General features: G+C 41.0%; 1 protein-coding gene across 1 annotated transcript in view; it reads left to right on the top strand.

Moving 5' to 3' along the window:
* Window positions 1-746: 746 nt before the first annotated feature.
* Window positions 747-27130, top strand: part of LOC126349734 (exocyst complex component 8) — a 120396-nt gene continuing 94012 nt past the window's right edge. The window contains exons 1-3 of the mRNA XM_050002455.1: window positions 747-983; window positions 1525-1680; window positions 11149-11363. Coding sequence (XP_049858412.1) covers window positions 929-983; window positions 1525-1680; window positions 11149-11363 — 426 coding nt within the window. The 5' untranslated portion in view covers window positions 747-928. The remainder of the gene's footprint in view (window positions 984-1524; window positions 1681-11148; window positions 11364-27130) is intronic.

The following is a 27130-nucleotide window of genomic DNA, read 5'->3' as shown; positions in this document are numbered from 1 at the left end:
CCATACCAAAAGGGACTAACAGAGGTTACTCATTGAATACGGAGCAGAACAGTATGAATGGTCACAAGTTTGTATAATCTGTGAGAGAGTGTCACAGAGAAATTGAAGGAACTGAATTGGAAGACTCTTGAAGATAGACCTAAACTATCCCGAGGAAGTCTATTAACGAAGTTTTAATAACCGGCTTTAAATGATGATTCTAGGAATATACTATAATCCCCTATGTATCACTCAAATAGGGACTCGCGAGAAAAAGAGTAGAATATGACTACGCGTTCAGAGGCATTCAAACAGTCATTCTTCCCGCGCTCCATATATGAATGGAACAGGAAAAAACCCCAATAACTAATGTTATGGGACGTGCCCTCTGCCATGCTCCTCACGGTCATTTGTAGACGTTAGAAACTGATGTAGATAATGTGATGGACAATTTTGCATCTTCACAGACAATAACTATCTTAAATACGCATGATGGACAATTCTGTATCGCTATAAGACAATAAAGATCTAACATATACCCTATTCCATGTATGTTATGTATGTAGTTGTTCATGGAAGTGTATATGGACACGAAAGATGGTATCGATTGTATTTTTAATGCTTAAAGATGAATAACAAATAAATAAATAACTCCAGCACATCTCATTTCTGCACAAATCTCCTGTTCAAATGCAACGATCTGTCTGCGCTGATGCTGTGTGCGCAGACTTTTGCGCAGATAGATCGTTTCATGTGGAGGTGCTTTTAGTGTTCTGTTGGTACTTTTTTGTTTAAGAACTTTGGATTAGCATTATCTGTGTGAGGTGTGTTTGTTTACATGTGATTCTATAGTGAATTGACAGTAGGTATGACAGTTAGCATTTTTTCTTAAAAAAAATTGGTGAACTATTATTGTCCAGTGTGTTTGAAGAATACATCAACGTCCATAATGAGTGACACACTGACAAAGAAAATAGGAGCACCGGATTTCGCTCCTGAGAAGTGTAAGTGTTTTATGTATAAACGCTTATATACTGGTGGTTGCTATCAAAGAGCATCGCGAAATAACCGTTTAGCCACTTTCTTCTTTGTTAGATAGCTGACAAGGGAAATATGTCACCTGAGCTGGAATGATGATACACAACATTCAGTTGTGTGTGGTGCACACACACCTCTTTGCGAGATATTTATTGGCCATTTCTAAATATTTTTATACAGCACTTAGTGGCAACTGTTACTTGTCGCTCTTCGTACATTTTACAAACTTCTGTACATTTTTTTCCGCTGCGAATTGCAGATTTTACATTCCATTCTTATTACCAAGTTGATACAATAATAATGTCATAATTTGATAGATGGCTGAAACAGTGAACTGTGCATTTGTTTCTTGATGTAGGGCAGGAACTGTATATTTGCAGATTTATTGATGGCTGTTAGAAACTAGTCAAGTTAAGCGCGGTTTCTTTATTGTTCACTGTACCACCTGTCAGTGGTGGTGAGTAACATGTTTAATTGCTAATTATAATGAAACTTGTCACATTGCAGTTGTTAAGGAGTTGACACAACAGTGCGTTGGTGGAATAGAACTGCAGCAACAACGGCAGAAGATCCAGCAATTAGCAGATGAAACGAACATACTCCTGAAGAAGAATGTGTACCACAATTACATGCAGTTTATTGAAACGGCAAAAGAAATTTCTCGTATCCATTCTAAATGCTTCCTTGGAATTATTTTCAGATGATGTTTAATACTGTTGTTTGTATCTTCCTATTGATTAAGAGTGACTGTGTGTGTGTGTGTGTGTGTGTGTGTGTGTGTGTAAAAATAGGATTACGTAATATATTTATATTTTAGATTTACTTAGTGAAAAGAATGAATTATTTTATTTCTGTGGGTCATGCTGTTTAGGAAACTCGGGGTGTGATACTTTATATTTGACCATAGTCAAGCAGGAGAAAGGCACTCAGTTGCTTTTAAACTGGCAAGTTGTTTTCATACACAGTGGTATCTTTTGATGCAATATTGGAATATTCTTCTGACTATTTTCAGAAAGGTCATCATCATTGCCCAGTTCTGCCATAAAATTATGTAGCCGTTCAAGTGGAAATCAAATGACGCAATCAAATGGTATTATTTCTCTTAGCAGTCACTGAGATGCCGAAAGAACTGTAGTGACTGGCCTACTCTTGAAGATAGACAGAAACTATCCTAAGAAAGTGTACTTAAAAAGTTTTAAGACCCAGCTTTAAATGATGAGTCTAGGAATATACTACAGTCCCTGCATATCACACCCGTAGGGATGATGAGGACAAGATTAGGTTAATTATGTTCTGTACAGAGGCATTTGAACAATCATTCTCCATATGTAAATGGAACAGGGAATAGCCTTAATAACTGGTACAGTGGAACAAACCCTCCCCGCTGTGCCCCTCACAGTGATTTATAGAGTATAGACTATAGTATAGAGTGCAGAGATCTGGTCTGGTATTGTATGGCCATTTTGGCCATCTACTTGATAGCACTTCATTGATTAGTTTGTTGATGGATATTACGAGATGATTAGACTCAAGAAAATTCATGGCTCGGTATTGTACCCAGGACCTAGCGATCTAGAGGCAGCTAGGACCTTGCAATCTAGGCTACAGGCAGCTACGCTATCCATTAGATCATGAGCTGTGGACTGCTCTTCAAACAAGGTGTTAAGATAAGCTTTTTGCAGATTGCTGCAACTATCACAATCTTGAGCTAACTGCCACAAAACTGTTGTAACTTTCCATGTATCTTGTCCCCTTGTGACCTTTTGTAGGAACTGGAAAACGTTCTGAGGAAGCAAACCAAAAATTGTGTTTTTTTATAGGCAGAACATGTAGAAAGTGCAACAACCCTACTGAAGAGATTACATGCAGTATACTTGCTGACCACTTCTGGTGTGTCGCTGCATGGTATGGGATTCTTCAGGGTAGGACTGATGGAGGATTCTGGAAAAAAGTTCAGAGAAGGGCAGTTTGTTTTGTATTTTTGCAAAATGGACATCGAAACATTGATTGGGTTGGCTATAAATCAAAATGTTGTCTTGCATTGTGGCGAGATATTTACAAGAAATTTGTATCATACTATCTTTCTCCTCTGAATGTGAAACTGTTTTCTTGGCTCCCACCTAAAGAGGGAGAAGTGACCATCATGATAAAGTCAAGAAATACGTGATCACACAGAAAGATTTAAGTGCTCATTTTTACCATGTGGTGATCTGTAGAATGATTGAGAGTGAGTCTGAAAGTTGTTCTATGTGTCCTCCGTCAAATACTTGAGTGTGAATTGGAGAGTTATGATGTATTAAGTAGATAGACATTTCCATAGGTCCCTGTACTATCCTGAGTTTTCCTTTGACAGATTCTTTCAGTTGTCCGCTCTCAAACTAAGGGATATTTTACTTGGCTCAAACCATGTATTACGGATTCTTTCTCTTCCATATACAGATGGAGTGCGGGAGTAGTGGGTGCTTGAACACCTCTGTGCTAGCTGTTATTTCCCTAATTTTATTAACATGATGCCTGTGGGATAGATACATAGTTTATTGAATAATGTTTGTAGTTTCAACACTGAACTGTTTTTGAAGTTTTGTAGGCATGTTCTTGTGAGATATATAGCACCTTGTCAGTTCTTAGCATTTCTGTTACGCACTATCACCATTTAGCCAAACCTATTGCTATCCACACTGCCCATGTTATTTTTGCTCTGTGTATCGACTTGATGGGGATCTCATATGATGGAGCAGTATTTAAGTGTGGGCTATACAAGTGTTTCATAGATGAACTGCAATTTCCAAGCATCCTAACAATGAATAATACTCTGCTAGTTGCTTTATCTTTATCTGAGCCAGTGTTGTCATTCCACTTGTATATCATCACACTGCGAATCCCAAATATTTATGTGAAATGACTGACTCAAGTTGCAACTTATTACTTCATATGTTTTTGTTTTCTGAATTGCACAAACTTACATTTTTCTGCATTAAGAGTTAGTTACCAAGCTTTGAAACAGGCTTGGATTTTGTTGAGGTCAAACTGATTGTTATTGGAAATTTCACTACATAAAATTTCCTTGTAGCAACTACATCATTGCGTTCCTGGGGCACAGTATATATTCATTCAAGACGTGCTGTCTGTAGAGTAATTTTCGAGCTTGTTAAAATTCTGGTTAGATTTCCAGTATTCTTTAGAAGGTGTTACATGATATTGACTCACAAGCTTTTTGAAAACCTGGAAACATTAAATTAACTTGATTTCCTGGTCCTGTAGCACTGAGGACATAATGTGTGAAGACCACAAATTGAGATTTGTATCATTGATGTTTTTGAAGTCTGTCCTGGTTTCCACAAGAGGATTCTTGTTCCTAAAAGGTCGCAATGCTTGAAATTGAAATATATTACAGTATTTTGCTACAGCTGTGTGTGAGTGATGTACAACAATTCTGTGGTTCAGTTCTTATTCCTTTTCTGTGACTGGTGTTGTGATGTGTATTATTTTTCAATCATAAGGAACAAATATGTGCCCAAGGGATCTGTGGTAAATTGTGACTAAAAGCAGACTGGTGTCAGTCACAAATTCTGTACAGAAGTTGAGTAGGCCCAACTATCTTACTAAGTTCTGACTGCATAAACCTTTTTTAACACCACTAGTCCTGATTAATAACTCATTCATCACAGCAGCGGCACAGATACTGAATGTTGGTAACATTCCTAGATTTTCCTTTGTAAAAGAACATTTTGTGACAAAATTGAAATGTTGAATTCTGTCTTTAGGAAGAAGCTCTGTGCAAAAATCAATATTTCGACTTCGTTTTCTACTTTTGGTTTTGGCCGTTTCTTGTCCACAAGTTCCTGGAAACCAATTCTTTGTGAACCAAAATTTCTTGGGTCTTTTAGTAATAATAGTAATTGTCAAAAGCATGTTTATTTGTGTTGCTGTACTCTGATCATCATATACAGGGTATATATAAAATCTGGGAACACTTTCAATTATTTATTGCACAAGAACTAAACATGGTACAGATGTCATACATATTGTATTTTGAAGAGAAGCTCTGAGTCCTTTTTTTACAAACATTTGATATGCGAACCATGAGTGACCCAGCAGACATCAATATGGTAATCAAATTCTTGCCAAACCCATTCCAGCATGGCATTGTTGACAGGTAGCAATTGTTTCCCATATTCTCTCTTGGAACTGCTACATCATGTGATAGAGGTCATACATACACCAGATCTTTAATGTGTCTCTACAGGAAGAAATCACATGGAGTGAGATCTGGTAAGTGGAGAGACCATTTCATGAAGCAGCTGTCCCCTTCTGTAGCATGGCTGATCCATCAGTGCTGCATCTCCATGTTCTGTTTGCCATGAACTTCACGATGAAAGTGGGGTCGAACCCCATTGTGCTGAAAGGTGAACAGATAGTCTGATTGTATTTGAGGCATCAGCCATTGCTGCATGTTCACGTAGGAATAACCAGTGACAGTGCTCTCAGCGACGAAGAATGGTCCATACAGTTTTCGACGTGACAAGGCACAAAAAACATTTACCATTGGGGAATCATGCTCAAATTCAATGCATTTTGTGGATGCTTTGTACCCCAGATTCGACAATTAAGCCATTTCACTTTCACATTAGTGTGAAAAGTGGGTCGCTAAAAATTATACGATCAACAATGCCATCCCCATCCCCATTCAATTGTTGCAACTGTGAACAAAACTCTAAATGCTTTTCTTTGTAGTCATCATTGAGTTTCTGTACTAGCTCCAACTTAAGCTGTTTCATAGACAGCTTCTGTCGCAGGACTTTCCACACTGTCGTTTGAGCCATTTCGAGTCGACGGGATGCACGATGCATCAGTTTCTTTGGACTCCTTATCAATGTCTCTCATACGAGCTCCACATTCACTTCACGCACACTGGGATGTCCGCTTCTCTTTGCCGTGCACAAGCAAACCGTCGTAACAAATTTGTTGTGCCAATGGCAAATGGCCTTCCTTGTTGATGGCTTCTTACTGTACTTGATTCTAAACATCTGTTGAACAGCTGTAGCACACTTGCTTTTGTCGAACTCCAACACGCAGAAAGCTCGCTCTGTACCTGAACTCACCATGTTTGCGACTAGCGCTGTCGGCAGATTACCAAACTACGCTGTGGCGGTATACATGAAAAAAACTTTCATAGTTTCTCTTCAAAATGACATATGTATGATATCTGTACAATGTTTGGTTCTTGTGCAATAAATAATTGAAAGTGTTCCTGTACTGTTTGTACACTCTGTACAAAAGAAGTCTTTCCAAAAATGTCGCCAGTAAGTACTAATGATTGCAAAATGTGCTTAAAACTTTACTAGATTGTAAAGTTTTTCAGTTACAGTAAGCATAGCTTCACCCCATGAACAGATCAATAAGTATAATAATGGGTGGCAGGGACAAAGAAACCAGTGAAATTTTTTTAAGTGCTTTATCTGAAAACTACCTTGAGCAGTTAAACAGAGAACCGACTCGTGGTGATAACATATTAGACCTTCTGGTGATAAACAGACACGAACTATTTGAAACAGTTAACGCAGAACAGGGAATCAGCGATCGTAAAGCTGTTACTGCACCGATGATTTCAGCCGTAAATAGAAATATTAAAAAAGGTGGGAAGAATTTTCTGTTTAGCAAAAGTGACAAAAAGCAGATTTCAGAGTACCTGATGACTCAATACAAAAGTTTTGTCTCGGGTACAGATAGTGTTGATTATCAGTGGACAAAGTTCAAAACCATCATACAATATGCGTTAGATGGGTATGTGCCAAGCAAGATCGTAAGAGATGCAAAAGAGCCTCCGTGGTACAACAACCGAGTTAGGAAACTGCAGCGGAAGCAAAGGGAACTCCACAACAAACATAAACATAGCCAAAGCCTTGCAGGCAAGTGAAATGTAATCTAAGGAGTGCTATGCGAGAGCTGTTCAACGAATTCGAAAGTAATGTTCTATGTACTGACTTGGCAAAAAATCCTAAGAAATTTTGGTCTTATGTCAAAGCGGTAGGTGGATCAATACAAAATGTCCAGACACTCTGTGACCAAAATGGTACTGAAACAAAGGATGACAGACTAAAGGCCAAAATACTAAATGTCTTTTTCCAAAGCTGTTTCACAGAGGAAGACTGCACTGTAGTTCCTTCTCTAGATTGTCGCACAGATGACAAAATGGTAGGTATCGAAATAGACGACAGAGGGATAGAGAAACAATTAAAATCGCTCAAAAGAGGAAAGGTCACTGGACCTGTTGGGATACCAGTTTGATTTTACACAGAATACGCGAAGGAACTTGCCTCCTTCTTGCAGTGGTGTACCGTAGGTCTCTAGAAGAGCGTAGCATTCCAAAGGATTGGAAAAGTGCACAGGTCATCCCCGTTTTCAAGAAGGAACGTCGAACAGATGTGCAGAACTATAGACCTATATCTCTAACGTCGATCAGTTGTAGAATTTTGGAACATGAATTATGTTCGAGTATAATGACTTTTCTGGAGACTAGAAATCTACTCTGTAGGAATGAGCATGGGTTTCAAAAAAGACGATTGTGTGAAACCCAGCACGCGCTATTCGTCCACGTGACTCAGAGGGCCATAGACACGGGTTCCCAGGTAGATTTCTTGACTTCCGCAAGACATTCGATACAGTTCCCCACAGTCGTTTAATGAACAAAGTAAGAGTATATGGACTATCAGACCAATTGTGTGATTGGATTGAAGAGTTCCTGGATAACAGAACGTAGCATGACATTCTCAATGGAGAGAAGTCTTCTGAAGTAAGAGTGATTTCAGGTGTGCCGCAGGGGAGTGTCGTAGGACCATTGCTATTCACAATATACATAAATGACCTTGTAGATGACATCAGAAGTTCACTGAGGCTTTTTGTGGATGATGCTGTGGTATATCGAGAGGTTGTGACAATGGAAAATTGTACTGAAATGCAGGAGGATCTGCAGTGAATTGACACATGGTGCAGGGAATGTCAATTGAATCTCAATGTAGACAAGTGCAATGTGCTGTGAATACATAGAAAGAAAGATCCCTTATAATTTAATTACAATATAGCAGGTCAGCAGTTGGAAGCAGTTAATTCCATAAATTATCTGGGAGTAGGCATTAGGAGTGATTTAAAATGGAATGATCATATAAAGTTGATCGTTGGTAAAGCAGGTGCCAGACTGAGATTCATTGGAAGAATCCTAAGGAAATACATTCCAAAAACAAAGGAAGTAGGTTACAGTACACTTGTTCGCTCACTGCTTGAATACTGCTCAATAGTGTGGGATCTGTACCAGATAGGGTTGATAGAAGAGATCCAACGGAGAGCAGCGCGCTTCATTACTGGATCATTTTGTAATTGCGAAAGCGTTATGGAAATGTTAGATAAACTCTAGTGGAAGACTCTGCACGAGAGACGCTCATTAGCTCAGCACTGGCTTTTGTTGAAGTTTCGAGAATATACCTTCACCGAGGAGTCGAGCAGTATGTTGCTCCCTCCTACACATATCTCAGGTAGAGACCATGAGGATAAAATCAGAGAGATTAGAGCCCACACAGAGGCATACCGACAATTCTTCTTTCCATGAACAATACGAGATTGGAATAGAAGGGAGAACTGATAGAGGTACTCAAAGTACCCTCCGCCACACACCGTCTAGTGGCTTGCAGACTATGGATGTAGATGTAGTGCGATTTGTCTATGCATGCCTGTGTAAGTCTACAGCTCATCCCAATGCTTGTTTTTCCAATGGGGCTGGAGTGTAGTAAAGCTCCATCCTCCACCCAAGAAGGAGGTTTTGGTTTGGAACTGTAGGGCTTCGTTTCTGAGGTATGTGTGCTGAAAGAGGGCATTGCACCCATCTGCTTCTTAAGTGAAGTCTGTGAAGCAGCTGGGAATCAAATGCCATAGATGCTGAGTCTGCCCAGAATGTTCCTTTTAGAATATTGTAGAATACTCTAGAGCATTCTGTATTGTTCCAGCAGGTTCAAGAATGTTCTAGAGTTTTCCAAGATGTTCGAGAACATTAGTGAATGTTCCATTAACCTGTTGTGATGCGGATACATTCCAGCACAGAACGGTGTTTACAGGCAATGTCAGTATAAATGTGTAAGAATACTATTGGAAATCAATTGGGATGGGTCAAGGTAAAGTGAAAATGATAGAAAGTGGAATAAATTTCAGTGAAAATGATTTCTGTAAAGTAGGGTTCTAAGTAATATTAATGTTTAACAGGATGCAAGTGCTTCAACAAGACATTAGTGTAAGAGAAGTGCAAAGCAGAAAAAGAAGGGATTAATGTTTGGCAGATGTAGTATTCTATTATGAGCCTACTAAAAAGTACAACAAACACATTGACATTGGCAAGATGGATCAGATGTGTCAATTCTTTAGTACCAAGAAATTCATTAGTTTTCTTGAGACTGTAGTGCACAGATTCACACAAATTATTGACACTTTGTGGCTTGTTATATTAGCTGACCTATGTAATAATTGATTAAGCACACAGGACAGAAAATTGGTCACCTTTAGAGACAACATGCTAATACTGTGGAACACTGACTCTTGCCTTGATGATAATGGTCATAATTTGGCAAGGGAGAGAGTCCACAAGTTAATAAGATCCAGTAAAGGTATCAAATTGAGGTTAGGTTGATTGACGTGTTTCATTTGCAATTCCATTTACTTCCAGATTTTTTTATAGGATTATAATTGGGTGATTTAGCAGGTCCTTCAAGGTGGAGTAAGGTGCCTGAGCATTCATTAAAGCAGGAATGTTTGCATACATCCCAATGTACATGGTTGTTGTAAGCAGTGCCCTTTTGAAAGTTTCCTGACTACAGATGTATGAGTTGGCCGATTCCTAGTGTAACCCATTGATATTGTAATCATAGGGCACTACATTTTTTCATTTTGTGAATTGCACAATTTTATATTTCTGAACATTTAAAGCAAGTTACCAATCTCTGCATCACACTGAAATCTCATCAAGATCTGACAGAATATGTAGGCAGCTTGGCAGCTTCTCTCAGATAGATAAGTGCATCACCTGTAAATAGTCTGAGGTTACTATTAATCAATTCTGCACTGTCTACATCGTTTCAAAGTGACCAATATTCTCTTTTAAGGGAGTGAATAATATTTTATCTAGTAGGCTTGTATCATGAAGTGGAACAAGAACATTGTCAGTGTGTGCTTTTGTTTCTCCCCATCCAGTAAGGTAGCATGATTGTCAAGTGCCTTCTTTGGCAAAATTATAAACAGTCATATTATTGTGTCTTATCACAATTAACTACTTGCAACTAACATAAATAGATACAACATGCAATAATATTTTAGTAAAGCAGTACATATATCCACTTATTTGCAGAAAAATGACATAAAGGTTGTTCATAAGCTGTCTTTATAACTTAAGGGATTAATATCTTTCAAACTATACTAGATATCAACAAACGATTTTCAACATGTCATAAGATACCGCATAAAGTTTTGTTTCCTCATTCATACAATTCAGTGTGTGACCTGCATATTTATGCTTTCCTGCATTTGGCAGAGCTGCTTTTCCAGTTTCTCGCCATGGGATGGGAGTTGTATTCAAATGCTTTAGGTTACTGTTTTAACATATTAATCTTTTATTTTGAAATTCCGTTCTTTTAAAAGTTATGAGATATCACATAAAATAATTTAACACTAAATTGTGTGCTGTCTCACTTGTTCAGAGAGCTCTTATGTTGATGGGCACACAAAATTGCATTCACAGCTATTTGTTGCACCTGGCTGATAGGTAATACATCATATGTTAGTGTATTACTGGTACCATAATTGGTAGAGTGGAGCATGAGCCACTGATGGTACATGTTACACAGAGGGAAAATCTAGTTTGAGCCACCAGTGGTACATGTGTGGGTGAACATGTCAAATGTCAAGAATCTGAAAGTAAGCAACAACAATGTGTTTGACTCAGGAATTTTAAATAATAGACAACTTCTGTTCCTTTCAGATGTGTTCTGAATGCACACTCTAACACCCAGTAACACTAGTAATAATTATAAGTTTCTGTACTCTTATTTTGTTGCAGTAAACTCTTTCTGTTATGTCCTTAACCTTTTTCTTCAGATCTTGAAAGTGAAATGTATCAACTGTCACATATGCTGACAGAACAACGCTCTCTTTTGTCTTCATTAGCTTCTATGTCACTGTTAGGTGATAAAATTTCTAGTGCACCTCAGGAAGCTGAATCAGAAACAGATGCCAAATCTCCTCAGGAGGATGGTGAAGAGGAGAGGCGTCGCCGTCTTGCTGCAATTCTAGAAAAAGTTGAAGGATGTATGGTGAGAACTGCTATTATAATTGCTTCACATACATAAAATGCCCTGTATTTTTGTAATGATGCATTCTAAGCTGGGACAGAGTAGTATTTAACACTTGAGTGGGTGTGCCTACATATATCCAGTGTGCGAATCACAAATGACGTCGTCTTGTACTGTTCCATTGTTGTTTTCTAATTGTGTGCCCATACCTAGTCCTTCATTATTGCTCCAACTAACACAGTTATAAGTTGTGTTGTCATTCACCCAACTGAGCAGCAATAATGTATGATAAACATCAAGGTAGGTGAGAAACACCAAGGTTGATGAGAAAAAACTTACAATCTGTATAAGAAAATGCCCCAAAATTCTGAGCTAGCAACACAATCTCACAATGAGGAAGTTGTCTACAAGATAATTAGTAATTGAAAAAGCATTTGAATGGGATCTAATGCAACTGTGCTGTTCAATGCTTTGAGTGGGGCATTACTATGGGGTAAAATGTGGCAATAGTGTGTTCCAGTGAAAGTGTATTTCATTATTGTTTAAGTAAACAGTGATTTCTCTCTTATTATGTAAGATTATTTTATCATTGTTTCATTAAGGTAAGACGAAATTGTGATTTTTTTTTTTTTTTTTTTTTTTTTTTTTTTTTTTTTTTTTATACATGCTTACTTTGGTAACATATAGACATGTATTCTTTACATGTATTCAAAGTACACCACGTAACTGCTTGTGTTAAGAAAATTTGGATGCTCACTCAAGCTTTCATATTTAAAAGTGAAGTAAGAAATGTGGAGCTGCATGAACTCTTTGCAGTAAGTGTTTTCTTGTTAAGAGATGGTATGGTGTCACTAGAACTTATGGAAATACCTAAAATTACATAAATAAAAGGACTTTTAATGGAACGGAGTGAATTGGTCATAAGGGCTAGGCTATATTGTGCTTTTATGAGAAGGTACAATGTATGCAAGGGAATTATAAAAAGTGTGTAAAAAATTGAGACGCTCCTAATGGAAAGCAGAGAATCGATATATTAGTGCTGTGCATTTGTATGAATTGTAAATTAGGTATTGGTGTATGAAAAGAGGAGGGTGGGGGTTGACTAGAAGGGTGGAGGGAAGTAACGCCGTTTTCTATACTTGCAATTCCACAAGTGTGTAATATTTCATCAAATCGTCTAGTTTTCATGTGTTTGTTCACAGTTTGTATTGTTGTAATCACTGTGGTGCTTACTCAGTTGTCACTCTTTGCATGTAACATCAGTTGCCTGTTACCGAAGGCCATATATTATTGATTTCACACCATAATTCACAATTCAATGTTAGATGAAAATTGTTTGTAAGAAATAGTCTCACTAAACTGAATGTGCACTCAGATGGTGAAAGCAAAATACTATATACACTTTTCCTGCTTGCCAGATGGCAGCAGACAGAAGTACAAATCGTATCTTATGTAAGTGTTAGCTTTCTGAACTATAAGTTTCTGAATCTGACAAGAGAGCTACAAGTTAGAGGAAACTGGGCTGTTCAGGGATCTAAACCAAAGGCCAAGGGAGATGCATTTGTACGGAATACAACAGAACTCAATAAAAATGCCAGTAAAAAAAAAAAAAAATTCTCATAGATCTGTTTATAAGTTAAAGGAAAACAGAACTAAAAATACAAAAATGTAGGTAATTTGAAAGAAAAGGGGGTTGGGGGATTACTGGAGACGAAAAAACGAGACTAAGTAAGTTACAGTAGTGAAGCAACTAATGAAAGAAAAGATAAGAGAAACATCGCAATATAAAACAGAGATGAGAACGGTAGTGTAGGTAAATGATAGAGATGAGGATGAGGTGAAGATTTAACCCATGATTGCTCACATCTATTGTTTTCATGTGATAACTCCCATGCTAGATTTTTTGTAAGAAATTTTTTTTTTAATATGAATATAATAGAGGGAAACATTCCACGTGGGAAAAATATATATAAAAACAAAGATGATGTGACTTATCAAACGAAAGCGCTGGCAGGTTGATAGACACACAAAATTCAAGCTTTCGCAACCAATGGTTGCTTCATCAGGAAAGAGGGAAGGAGAGGGAAAGACGAAAGGATGTGGGTTTTAAGGGAGAGGGTAAGGAATCATTCGAATCCTGGGAGTGGAAAGACTTACCTTAGGGGGAAAAATGACAGTTACACACACACACACACACACACACACACACACACACATCCATCCGCACATACACAGACACAAACAGACATTTGTAAAGGCAAAGAGTTTGGGCAGAGATGTCAGTCGAGGCGGAAGTACAGAGGCAAAGATGTTGTTGAAAGACAGGTGAGGTATGAGCGGCGGCAACTTGAAATTAGCGAAGGTTGAGGCCTAGCGGATAACGAGAAGAGAGGATATACTGAAGGGCAAGTTTCCATCTCCAGAGTTCTGACAGGTTGGTGTTAGTGAGAAGTATCCAGATAACCCGGACGATGTAACACTGTTCCAAGATGTGCTGGCCGTGCACCCAAGGCATGTTTAGCCACAGGGTGATCCTCATTACCAACAAACACTGTCTGCCTGTGTCCATTCATGTGAGTGGACAGTTTGTTGCTGGTCATTCCCACATAGAAAGCTTCATAGTGTAGGCAGATCAGTTGGTAAATCACGTGGGTGCTTTCACACGTGGCTCTGCCTTTGATCGTGTACACCTTCCGGGTTACAGGACTGGAGTAGGTGGTGGTGGGAGGGTGCATGGGACAGGTTTTACACTGGGGGCGGTTACAAGGGTAGAAGCCAGAGTGTAGGGATGGTGGTTTGGGGATTTCATAGGGATGAACTAAGAGGTTACGAAGGTTAGGTGGATGGCAGGAAGACACTCTTGGTGGAGTGGGGAGGATTTCATGAAGGATGGATCTCATTTCAGGGCAGGATTTGAGGAAGTCGTATTCCTGCTGGAGAGCCACATTAGAAGTCTGATCCAGTCCCGGAAAGTATCCTGTCACAAGTGGGTCACTTTTGGGGTTCTTCTGTGGGAGGTTCTGGGTTTGAGGGGATGAGGAAGTGGCTCTGGTAATTTGCTTCTGTACCAGGTCAGGAGGGTAGTTGTGGGATGCGAAAGCTGTTTTCAGGTTTTTGGTGTAATGGTTCAGGGATTTAGGACTGGAGCAGATTAGTTTGCCACAGAGACCTAGGCTGTAGGGAAGGGACCGTTAGATGTGGAATGGGTGGCAACTGTCATGATGGAGATACTGTTGCTTGTTGGTGGGTTTGATGTGGACAGACATGTGAAGCTGGCCATTGGACAGATGGAGGTCAACGTCAAGGAAAGTGGCATGGGATTTGGAGTAGGACCAGGTGAATCTGAAGGAACCAAAGGAGTTGAGGTTGGAGAGGAAATCTGTACCAAACTTTGGGTTGGCAGGCCTGGGTAACCAAGAAGGCTTCCTCTAAGCGACCCATGAATGGGTTGGCGTATGAGGGGGCCATCCTGGTACCCATGGCTGTTCCCCATAATTGTTGGTATGTCTGGTCTTCAAAAGTGAAGAAGTTGTGGGTCAGAATGAAGCTGGCTAAGTTAATGACGAAAGAGGTTTTAGGTAGGGTGGCAGGTGATTGACGTGAAAGGAAGTGCTCCACTGCAGCAAGGCCCTGGATGTGCTGAATATTTGTGTATAAGGAAGTGCCATCAATGGTTACAAGGATGGTTTCCAGGGGTAACAGATTGGGTAAGGATTCCAGGCGTTCGAGAAAGTGGTTGGTGTCTTTGATGAAGGATGGGAGACTGCATGTAATGGGTTGAAGGTGTTGATCTACGTAGGCAGAGATATGTTCTGTGGGGGCTTGGTAACCAGCTACAGTGGGGCGGCCGGGATGATTGGGTTTATGAATTTTAGGAAGAAGTTAGAATGTAGGGGTCGATGTGTCGGTGGGATCAGGAGGTTGATGGAGTCAGGTGAAAGGTTTTGTAGGGGGTCTAAGGTTCTGAGCATTCTTTGAAGCTCCGCCTGGACATCAGGAATGGGATTACCTTGGCAGACTTTGTATGTAGTGTTGTCTGAAAGCTGACACAGTCCCTCAGCCTCATACTCCCGACGATCAAGTACCATGGTCATGGAACCCTTGTCCGCCGGAAGAATGACGATGGATCGGTCAGCCTTCAGATCACGGATAGCCTGGGCTTCAGCAGTGGTGATGTTGGGAGTAGGATTAAGGTTTTTTTTAAGAAGGATTGAGAGGGAAGGCTGGAAGTGAAAAATTCCTGGAAGGTTTGGAGAGGGTGATTTTGAGGAAGAGGGGGTGGGTCCCGCTGTGACGGAGGATGGAACTGTTCCAGGCAGGGTTCAATTTGGATAGTGTCTTGGGGAGCTGGATCATTAGGAGTAGGATTAGGATCATTCTTCTTCGTGGCAAAGTGATATTTCAAGCAGAGAGTACGAGTGTAGGACAGTAAATCTTTGACGAGGGCTGTTTGGTTGAATCTGGGAGTAGGGCTGAAGGTGAGTCCTTTGGATAGGACAGAGGTTTCAGATTGGGAGAAAGGTTTGGAGGAAAGTTTAACTACTGAATTAGGGTGTTGTGGTTCCAGATTGTGTTGGATGGAAGTTTGAGGTTTTGGGGGGAGTGGAGTTTTCAGCAGCAAGTTCTATACAATGATATATTTATCAAGCAAATGACCCATTTTTTCTTATTAACACATTATAAATACTTATAAACATAAAATGAGACATCCATCTTGCTGGAACTGAAAATATTTCCATTTGCAATTATTATCTGCAGTTGATCATGACAGTAACATCTCTCCTGACAGCACTTGAAAAAATCACAGTAAGTGAATCAACTAAGGTTAACATCACTATTGTTTTACTGACCTGGGTCAGGGCCATCTTCTTGAGCCATACTTACTTCGCAGGTAAGAACAATCAGTGCTACGTGTTCCGATGCTTGTGACTGGTAGGAATATGGCAGTGATGCGTGTGTACCTGTTTTTTCTTCTTGGGCAGTAGTGCCCTATAGATATTTCTTGTGTTTCAGTTGCTCCTCCTGCTGTAGCTAAGTTGTGGGTACCTAAAACACCTTTTATTTTCTTCAAGTAGCGTGACATTCTAGCAATTGACATATGTTTGGTTGGTTAGTTTGGGGGAGGGGACCAAACACTCAGGTCATTGGTCCCGACATACGTTTGATCATTTGTGCTATTGTAAGCACCATACTCGCTTTTGTAAGAAATCTCCTCTTTGGCATTAAGTCATTTGTATTCATCTTGTATATTATTTGATTAAGTATTGGTCCTGTGTACAGCAAGCTGAAAAGTAGCGTTAGCGGCCAGCAGTTACTTATTCTAGGAACAGAATATTCTGATTTCAGGCAGTTGACAATATCTACACTTCTTCCTGTGAGATAGCAGAATGTCATTACTTCAGGTTTATTTGCCTTGTCTTTGTCAGCATCTATGCCATCATCACTGTGCATGATATATGACATTAGTACATTCTTTTTCTGTTTTCTTGTTTGTAATATATAAGCAAAAGAGGCAATTGTTATCTAATTTCTCTCCAAATACAAAAAAACTGCTATTTGCTGGCCCGTCTTTTATTGATGGCTGTTCTGGTGGAATTTCCCTCATATTCCTTTGCAGAGTACCTAATACTGTAAAGTGATGATTAATGCACAATTTGTTAGAGATTGACACAGGTCATGCATTCGTTGTCATTGGGTCAAATTTGTTGTATCACCACATTACTTTTACCATTGTGTACTTGATATCGACTATCATGCAGATACTTCCACATTTGGATGTAAAACTAGCACCACAAAGTGCATATTTTGCCCTCTTATTTGGAACATACTGGCTAAATTTGCAACACTTCCAAATGTCATCTATTGTTCTCAATGCTGCTGCACTATAACTTGTCATGCACCATTCACAAACTCATTGGAATATTTCTCTAATTGGTACCAGATTACCTGTTTCTTTCCTCTGTGCCCTTGTAGGATTATTGTCAAATTGTTCACCTTAGAGAAGAGTATGAAACACGCATTTACACAATTACAAAAAAATCTGGTGCATCCCATACCTTATTGGTATTGCATGTGAAGTACAAAACACCAAGGAAAAGAGATAATTCTTCAAAACACAAGGTCAAGGAAAAAATGCTGCACTAGGAGATCTGTGTGCAAACCTCATCCAGATTCAAGACAATAGTTTATCTAAGAAAATCTTATAGGATGCATTTTGAAATCACATGTATGAAAATTAGGGGCTGGCAACACTCTCACATCATGCAGCACATCAGAATGTACAGAGGAACTTGTATCACCCCACACTACCACACCAGATTTCATAGCTCCCTTAGTAAACTGCTGGACATCAAACCCGCATTTACTATGGAACCATGATTCAAATCATTGTCAGGTTCCTTTATTATTTTTTAGATTTCCATTTTCTGTTTCGCATTGCTTATAAGCAAGATATTATTTTGTTACGTGTCAGTAGCCTATCACATGACAGTGGGATCCATTAAACTGAATCCATGCACCTGCTAACCGTGCAGTGCACAACCATAACTGGTTCTGTCAAGGTCACGCAGGGTGGCTTCCCGATGGAATACACAAACGATGAATACTCAATATGCTTTTGCTGCTGGGTGAATCTGTTAACCAAGCTGCTGATGCTGCTTGTGCGTATGCTGCACAGTACCCTTGAAGGTGTCATCCTGATAACTATGTTTTTGGTTGTGTGGAGCAGTGCCTTTAGGAAACAGGTAATCTTCATCCACAAGTAATGGACAGAGATCATCCAAGGACTAGACATACTCCACAAACAGAGGACACTATTCTTGAAACCATTTTGACTGGAACTGAGGTAGAATCTTCCTACATGTTGGTCGGAGGTCTGAATACAGCATAGTAATTCACCGAAATTTGTAGCCAGATAAAGTAATATTGGAAATTAGATGTCTGAAAGGTGTTTAATGTTATAAAGTGTATGGGTGGACATTACCCCAAGGAGAGATGCATACCTGTTTTGATCCATTATCCCCTTCCAGAATGATAATATCATCCTGCGGATGCCACAGAAACATTCCCCAGACCACTGTTGCATGGCGTTTGCTTTCAGACATTTGACGCTGTACATCTGTCCAATGGAGCATAAAATGTGGTTAATCTGGAAAGGCCACCTGTTGCCACTCAGTGGACGTCCAGTTGTGGCACTCCCATGCAAATTCCAGGCTTCATTGCTGATGAACAACAGTCAGCATCATGGGTGCATGAACTAGATGCCTGCAATGGTGATCCATATGCAGCAACATTCTCTAAACAGTCGTTGAGGGGATGCTCTTGGTAGCCCCATGGTTCATCTGGGTGGTCAGTTGCTCAACAGTTGCGTGTATATTTGCCTGCACACATCCCCACAGTGTCGTTCACCCTTGTCATTTATGGCCCACGGTGCACCACAGATTTGGATAGCGCCAGTTTGCCACGCTTAGTATACTTAAACGATGGCGAAATGCAAACAGTTTACAAACTTAGCCATTTCAGAAATGCTTCCACCCTAGGCCAGAAAGCCAATAATTATGCCCCTTTGGGCTCCATTTTCACATTATGACAATGACTGCACTGTTTTCTGTGTTCCTCTGACATGCTTTATATACCTTTCACTGCTAGTGTTGCTGCCTACCATCCGTGAGTGGTTATTGCGAGTTGATGTTGAATGTAGGTGGTGGTCACATTAATGTGACTGGATCGTGTATTATAAGTAATAAATTACTTTGTATAATAGTAGGGCAGGCAGCTAACCAGTCGTGAAGTATGTCTTTGAACGCTCATACAGGAAGACCTTGTACAGCTGCTGAGAGCTCATTAAATAATTAGTGCCCCATGAGGTCGTAGCTGGTAACTGGTTTTATCAATCTTAACCCTCTGCTTACAAGAAAATCTGTATAGTATTGCCTAACGGTTGAGTCTCTCAGGCTCGTGTTGTTTAAACTGACATTAATTGACACTATTTTGACTACTTACAATGTGAACGACTTTTGAGAAAGAAATACTTTTAAAATAAGTTTATTTATTTAAAGTTGTAATCTTAAAAAAGCCATTTTTACACTTTTACTGGTGGCTTTTATTCTTATTGCAAATTTATGCAATGTCTATAAACAATAATAGAATGTTCTGAGCATACAAATTTGGTGAAATTATAACATGTAATTTGACTTCTCTATCTTTCTTCTCTACATGATATACACACCTCCTTTTTGTAGCTGGTGCTTTCATTGCCCTTCCTGGACCTTTGATACTAATGAATTCATTGGGTCCTATACTACTAATGAATTCAATGACTTCTTTACTCCTCCTAGTTGCTTTCTCGAATTGATGATGAAAGTCTGACATCTCATTTTTTATAGATTGCCAGCATCATTCAATATACACACACTCATTACATTTACATCGATCATGTTGAAGAAAACCACCAATGGCCAGCGTCTTGTTTCTCTCTTTACACTTCAGCATCACATCTTTTGGTCCATGGTGTCAATGCCACTGTTTTTAGCATTGTATGTCATTATAACTTCAGACTTCAAAGGCACATGAACAAAACACACAAACACACACACAGAATTACGAGCTTTCGCAACTGGCAGTTGCTTCGTCAGGAAAGAGGGAGGGAGAGGGAAAAATGAAAGGATGTGGGTTTTAAGGGAGAGGGTAAGGAGTCATTCCAATCCCGGGAGCGGAAAGACTTCCCTTAGGGGAAAAAAAGGACAGGTGTGCACTCGCACACACACACACATATCCATCCGCACATACACAGACACAAGCAGACATATTTAAAGGCAAAGAGTTAAGGGCAGAGATGTCAGTCGAGGCGGAAGTACAGAGGCAAAGAAGTTGTTGAAAGACAGTTGAGGTATGAGCGGCGGCAACTTGAAATTAGCGGAGGTTGAGGCCTGGCGGATATCGAGAAGAGAGGATATACTGAAGGGCGAGTTCCCATCTCCGGAGTTCGGATAGGTTGGTGTTGGTGGGAAGTATCCAGATAACTCGGACGGTGTAACACTGTGCCAAGATGTGCTGGCCGTGCATCAAGGCATGTTTAGCCACAGGGTGATCCTCATTACCAACAAACACTGTCTGCCTGTGTCCATTCATGCGAATGGACAGTTTGTTGCTGGTCATTCCCACATAGAAAGCATCACAGTGCAGGCAGGTCAGTTGGTAAATCACGTGGGTGCTTTCACATGTAGCTCTCCCTTTGATCGTGTACACCTTCCGGGTTACAGGACTGGAGTAGGTGGTGGTGGGAGGGTGCATAGGACAGGTTTTACACCGGGGGCGGTTGCAAGGGTAGGAGCCAGAGGGTAGGGGAGGTGGTTTGGGGATTTCATAGGGATGAACCAAGAGGTTACGAAGGTTAGGTGGACGGCGGAAAGACACTCTTGGTGGAGTGGGGAGGATTTCATGAAGGATGGATCTCATTTCGGGGCAGGATTTTAGGAAGTCGTATCCCTGCTGGAGAGCCACATTCAAGGTCTGATCCAGTCCCGGGAAGTATTCTGTTACAAGTGGGGCACTTTTGGGGTTCTTCTGTGAGAGGTTCTGGGTTTGAGGGGATGAGGAAGTGGCTCTGGTTATCTGCTTCTGTACCAGGTTGGGAGGGTAGTTGCGGGATGCGAAAGCTGTTTTCAGGTTGTTGGTGTAATGGTCGAGGGATTCAGGACTGGAGCAGATTCGTTTGCCACGAAGGCCTAGGCTGTAGGGAAGGGACCGTTTGATATGGAATGGGTGGCAGCTGTCATAATGGAGGTACTGTTGCTTGTTGGTGGGTTTGATGTGGACGGATGTGTGCAGCTGGCCATTGGACAGATGGAGGTCAACATCTAGGAAAGTGGCATGGGCATTGGAGTAGGACCAGGTGAATCTGATGGAACCAAAGGAGTTGAGGTTGGAGAGGAAATTCTGGAGTTGTTCTTCACTGTGAGTCCAGATCATGAAGATGTCATCAATAAATCTGTACCAAACTCTGGGTTGGCAGGCTTGGGTAACCAAGAAGGCTTCCTCTAAGCGACCCATAAATAGGTTGGCATACGAGGGGGCCATCCTGGTACCCATGGCTGTTCCCTTTAATTGTTGGTATGTCTGGCCTTCAAAAGTGAAGAAGTTGTGGGTCAGGATGAAGCTGGCTAAGGTGACGAGGAAAGAGGTTTTAGGTAGGGTGGCAGGTGATCGGCGTGAAAGGAAGTGCTCCATTGCAGCGAGGCCCTGGACATGCGGGATATTTGTGTATAGGGAAGTGGCATCAATGGTTACCAGGATGGTTTCTGGGGGTAACAGACTGGGTACGGATTCCAGGCGTTCGAGAAAGTGGTTGGTGTCTTTGATGAAGGATGGGAGACTGCATGTAATGGGTTGAAGGTGTTGATCTACGTAGGCAGAGATACGTTCTGTGGGGGCTTGGTAACCAGCTACAATCTGGAACCACAACACCCCAATTCAGTAGTTAACCTTTCCTCCAAACCCCTCTCCCAATCCGAAACCTCTGTCCTATCCAAAGGCCTCACCTTCAGCCCCACTCCCAGGTTCAACCAAACTGCCCTTGTCAAGGATTTACTGTCCTACACTCGTAGTCTCTGCTGGAAATATCACTTTGCCACGAAGAAAAACAATCCTGATCCCACTCCTAATGATCCAACTCCCCAAGACACTATCCAAATTGAACCCTGCCTGCAACAGTTCCGTCCTCCATCACAGCGGGACCCACCTCCTCTTCCTCAAAATCACCCTCTCCAAACCTTCCAGGAATTTCTCACTTCCAACCTTGCCTCTCAATCTTTCTTGAAAAACCTTAATCCTACTCCCAACATCACCACAGCCGAATCCCAGGCTATCCGTGATCTGAAAGCTGACCGATCCATCATCATTCTTCCGGCTGACAAGGGTTCCACGACTGTGGTACTTGATCGTCGGGAGTATGTGGCTGAGGGACTGCGTCAGCTTTCAGACAACTCTACATACAAAGTTTGCTGAAGTAATCCCATTCCTGATGTCCAGGCGGAGCTTCAAGGAATCCTCAGAACCTTAGGCCCCCTACAAAACCTTTCACCTGACTCCATCAAACTCCTCACCCCACCGTCACCTCGCACTCCTACCTTCTACCTACTTCCTAAAATTCACAAACCCAAACATCCTGGCCGCCCCATTGTAGCTGGTTACCAAGCCCCCACAGAACGTATCTCTGCCTACGTAGATCAACACCTTCAACCCATTACATGCAGTCTCCCATCCTTCATCAAAGACACCAACCACTTTCTCGAACGCCTGGAATCCGTACCCAGTCTGTTACCCCCAGAAACCATCCTGGTAACCATTGATGCCACTTCCCTATACACAAATATCCCGCATGTCCAGGGCCTCGCTGCAATGGAGCCCTTCCTTTCACGCCGATCACCTGCCACCCTACCTAAAACCTCTTTCCTCGTCACCTTAGCCAGCTTCATCCTGACCCACAACTTCTTCACTTTTGAAGGCCAGACATACCAACAATTAAAGGGAACAGCCATGGGTACCAGGATGGCCCCCTCGTATGCCAACCTATTTATGGGTCGCTTAGAGGAAGCCTTCTTGGTTACCCAAGCCTGCCAACCCAGAGTTTGGTACAGATTTATTGATGACATCTTCATGATCTGGACTCACAGTGAAGAACAACTCCAGAATTTCCTCTCCAACCTCAACTCCTTTGGTTCCATCAGATTCACCTGGTCCTACTCCAATGCCCATGCCACTTTCCTAGATGTTGACCTCCATCTGTCCAATGGCCAGCTGCACACATCCGTCCACATCAAACCCACCAACAAGCAACAGTACCTCCATTATGACAGCTGCCACCCATTCCATATCAAACGGTCCCTTCCCTACAGCCTAGGCCTTCGTGGCAAACGAATCTGCTCCAGTCCTGAATCCCTCGACCATTACACCAACAACCTGAAAACAGCTTTCGCATCCCGCAACTACCCTCCCAACCTGGTACAGAAGCAGATAACCAGAGCCACTTCCTCATCCCCTCAAACCCAGAACCTCTCACAGAAGAACCCCAAAAGTGCCCCACTTGTAACAGAACACTTCCCGGGACTGGATCAGACCTTGAATGTGGCTCTCCAGCAGGGATACGACTTCCTAAAATCCTGCCCCGAAATGAGATCCATCCTTCATGAAATCCTCCCCACTCCACCAAGAGTGTCTTTCCGCCGTCCACCTAACCTTCGTAACCTCTTGGTTCATCCCTATGAAATCCCCAAACCACCTCCCCTACCCTCTGGCTCCTACCCTTGCAACCGCCCCCGGTGTAAAACCTGTCCTATGCACCCTCCCACCACCACCTACTCCAGTCCTGTAACCCGGAAGGTGTACACGATCAAAGGGAGAGCTACATGTGAAAGCACCCACGTGATTTACCAACTGACCTGCCTGCACTGTGATGCTTTCTATGTGGGAATGACCAGCAACAAACTGTCCATTCGCATGAATGGACACAGGCAGACAGTGTTTGTTGGTAATGAGGATCACCCTGTGGCTAAACATGCCTTGGTGCACGGCCAGCACATCTTGGCACAGTGTTACACCGTCCGAGTTATCTGGATACTTCCCACCAACACCAACCTATCCGAACTCCGGAGATGGGAACTCGCCCTTCAGTATATCCTCTCTTCTCGATATCCGCCAGGCCTCAACCTCCGCTAATTTCAAGTTGCCGCCGCTCATACCTCAACTGTCTTTCAACAACTTCTTTGCCTCTGTACTTCCGCCTCGACTGACATCTCTGCCCTTAACTCTTTGCCTTTAAATATGTCTGCTTGTGTCTGTGTATGTGCGGATGGATATGTGTGTGTGTGTGCGAGTGCACACCTGTCCTTTTTTTCCCCTAAGGGAAGTCTTTCCGCTCCCGGGATTGGAATGACTCCTTACCCTCTCCCTTAAAACCCACATCCTTTCATTTTTCCCTCTCCCTCCCTCTTTCCTGACGAAGCAACTGCCAGTTGCGAAAGCTCGTAATTCTGTGTGTGTGTTTGTGTGTTTTGTTCATGTGCCTGTCTGCCGGCGCTTTCCCGCTTGGTAAGTCTTGGAATCTTTGTTTTTAATATATTTTTCCCATGTGGAAGTTTCTTTCTGTTTTATTTATAACTTCAGACTTCTGTACTTGTGATGATGGCACTGTTGGGTGGTCATCGAGAGAGCTAATGACAATGAAAACTTTGTTTTTCTTAGGAACATAAGATGTTACCATCACATCTGGTTGAAAACCAAAGAATGTAGAGTATTCTTCATTCCTTGAGGTGTAGTGAAATTGGCAGGCACTTCATCTTTGTTTTATATGTAATAATCACAGATTATATTATGTCAAAGTTCAATCACCTAGGATTTTACGACATTCTCTCCAAGTCGCACGGCTCTTGTTTCTGCCGTCTTCCCCAAAAACACTTTCATGTTCCAGCAGTAGCTTGTTGCACTGTCACAAATAGCCCAGAACTTTATTCTGGATGTACTAGGTTTTGATGGGATATATTGTCGAAATAGACAATGACCTCAAAATGTGACCAACTGTTCATCCACAGTCATGCACCATCCTGGAATGTAGGCATTCCTAGCAGTAATTTCCCACATCTCAAAAACTTTTCTGATTGGTTCCAATTTGTCCAATGTTCACATTGGGATGCTGCATTGTCTAAGTGCAGCACCCTTAGAATAGCATGGAAATGGTTCCGAGACATAATTTCACTGAACAGTGGTTGGCCATTCTCAGCACTCCAAAGCTGACTGGTGTCGCCATTTCTTGATTTATAAACTCCAGTCTGGATCAGAACACCAAGAAACTTTTTCATTTCCTGCGTATCTATATTCACCCCATCCTCGTAAATGATTCAACTTTCCTTGTTGGTCCACATACACACTTCGTTAATGAGGGATACAGGGAAAAACAACTTAAAACAAGACTCTTCATTATCACAATTCTTAGTAGAATAACTTGGATGTCTCTGGTCTTCTTTCAGAACATTCTTTTTGCTCTGCAAACCAGCAATTCCAGTTTGAGGAGCTATAGCCCATATTTCAATCCCATTATGAGAAAACAATAAGTCATACTCATCAGAATTTGCACTAAATTGCTGTTCTCCATTTCATAAAGGGATTCTTCATGATCATCATCTTCATGTAGTTCTGAGATTTCAGTGACATCTATTTCATTATCATCACTGGAAGATTCTCATTCACTAGGTGGGTTTTTAGAATGAGAATACTGCTCTAACAATTCACTTATCTCCTCATCTGATAGCCCTCTTCTCGATAGTTTTTCAATTTGTATAACAGACATATGTTATGAAATAATGTACCAAAATAAACATGTGCCTATCGCTAGGAGGAATGTTGAACACTGAAAGAATACTGGTGTGAGTCAACAATGGCAAATGATGTAATAGACACTGTGCAGACAGATATCTGGTTGTTGAAAAAGTGCTTCGAACCGCCTGGACCTGCGAGGCCCTTAAGGGAGGAAATGTGCACCAACAGCTTAACACAAAGTGATAGGTAAATTTTTATAATTTTTTTCCCAAAATTATGACTAACTTGACAAATTAGGAAAAGTCATATTTCATTAAAATAAAATGTGTAGTTACTTATAGAGAAGATATTAAACATCATGGATGGGCATTAGAGGCTCAACAGTACATAAAGGGTTACGTATCATGTATAAATGTGCTTATTACATCTTGTGTTTTAACGATGTACATTTTCTCTGCATATTATTTCTGGTAGCTGCTTCTTTATATGAATTAAAACAAATATTTGTACATTTTTACCACAGTTGTGATTTTTTGTCCAGAATACATAGCTTTACAGTGTGCTTTATATGACAAACTCATAATTATTGTAATAATTTATTCTACAATATTAAATGTGTCATGCAGGCAGCTACAGTTTCCCCACATAATAATTCCATATGGTGTTAAGCTGTGAAAAAATGCAAAATAGGCTGTTCTAACATATAGTTCAGGTTGCTTGACTGACCATATTTTAAAGTCAAGTTTTAAGACTACTGAGATTGTTACTAGTTTGAAGAATAATTGTGTCTTCTGCATGTATTACTGTCCTGGATGTAATTAATGAGGGCAAGTCGTTAATTGTAATCAAGAACAGGAAGGGTCCAGCACAGATCCCTATGGAGCACCTGCCTTAACTTGTACTATACCACCGGATATTTCTTTGCCAACACAGCTAACTTGCCTACAGCTCTGTAAATAAGAATTTTAATACTTAAGGCTCTCTCTCTCTCTCTCTCTCTCTCTCTCTCTCTCTCTCTCTCTCTCTCTCTCTAGCTAATGTCATAAACAGAGGGCACATAGGACAAGTTTTGTAGGTGAATAATAGCACCCATCTTCCTAACCAAAGCAGAGCTGCTTCTGGCTACTGAAGTTATTTGCCTCCTGACCAGGAATACATGGATATATGCTATACTGTAGAAGTTCCAGAGTGTGTGCTACTTGTGGTATGCAAACTTAAGTATGTGACTTTTAGCTAGATTGCAACGTATTCTGTGAGTGGAGATGCTGTGATTTGGTTGGGAATTTGCCTTCTATTTTGGCCAAAACACATGCCAGACATTCTGTAAATTTTTGTTTAGCATATCTGCATCTACCCAAGGAGCACAATGTAATTTACTTCATATGAATATACTCATTTATCTAATAATAATGCTGTTGTGCGAAACAGCACCACCCTGCAATAAGAAAATTGATTGAGGAAGAACACAGCATCCACCC

This window comes from Schistocerca gregaria, chromosome 1 (genome assembly GCF_023897955.1).
Source record: "Schistocerca gregaria isolate iqSchGreg1 chromosome 1, iqSchGreg1.2, whole genome shotgun sequence".
NCBI classification, from domain to species: Eukaryota; Metazoa; Arthropoda; class Insecta; order Orthoptera; family Acrididae; genus Schistocerca; species Schistocerca gregaria.
This window is presented reverse-complemented; position numbering and strand designations above follow the sequence as displayed.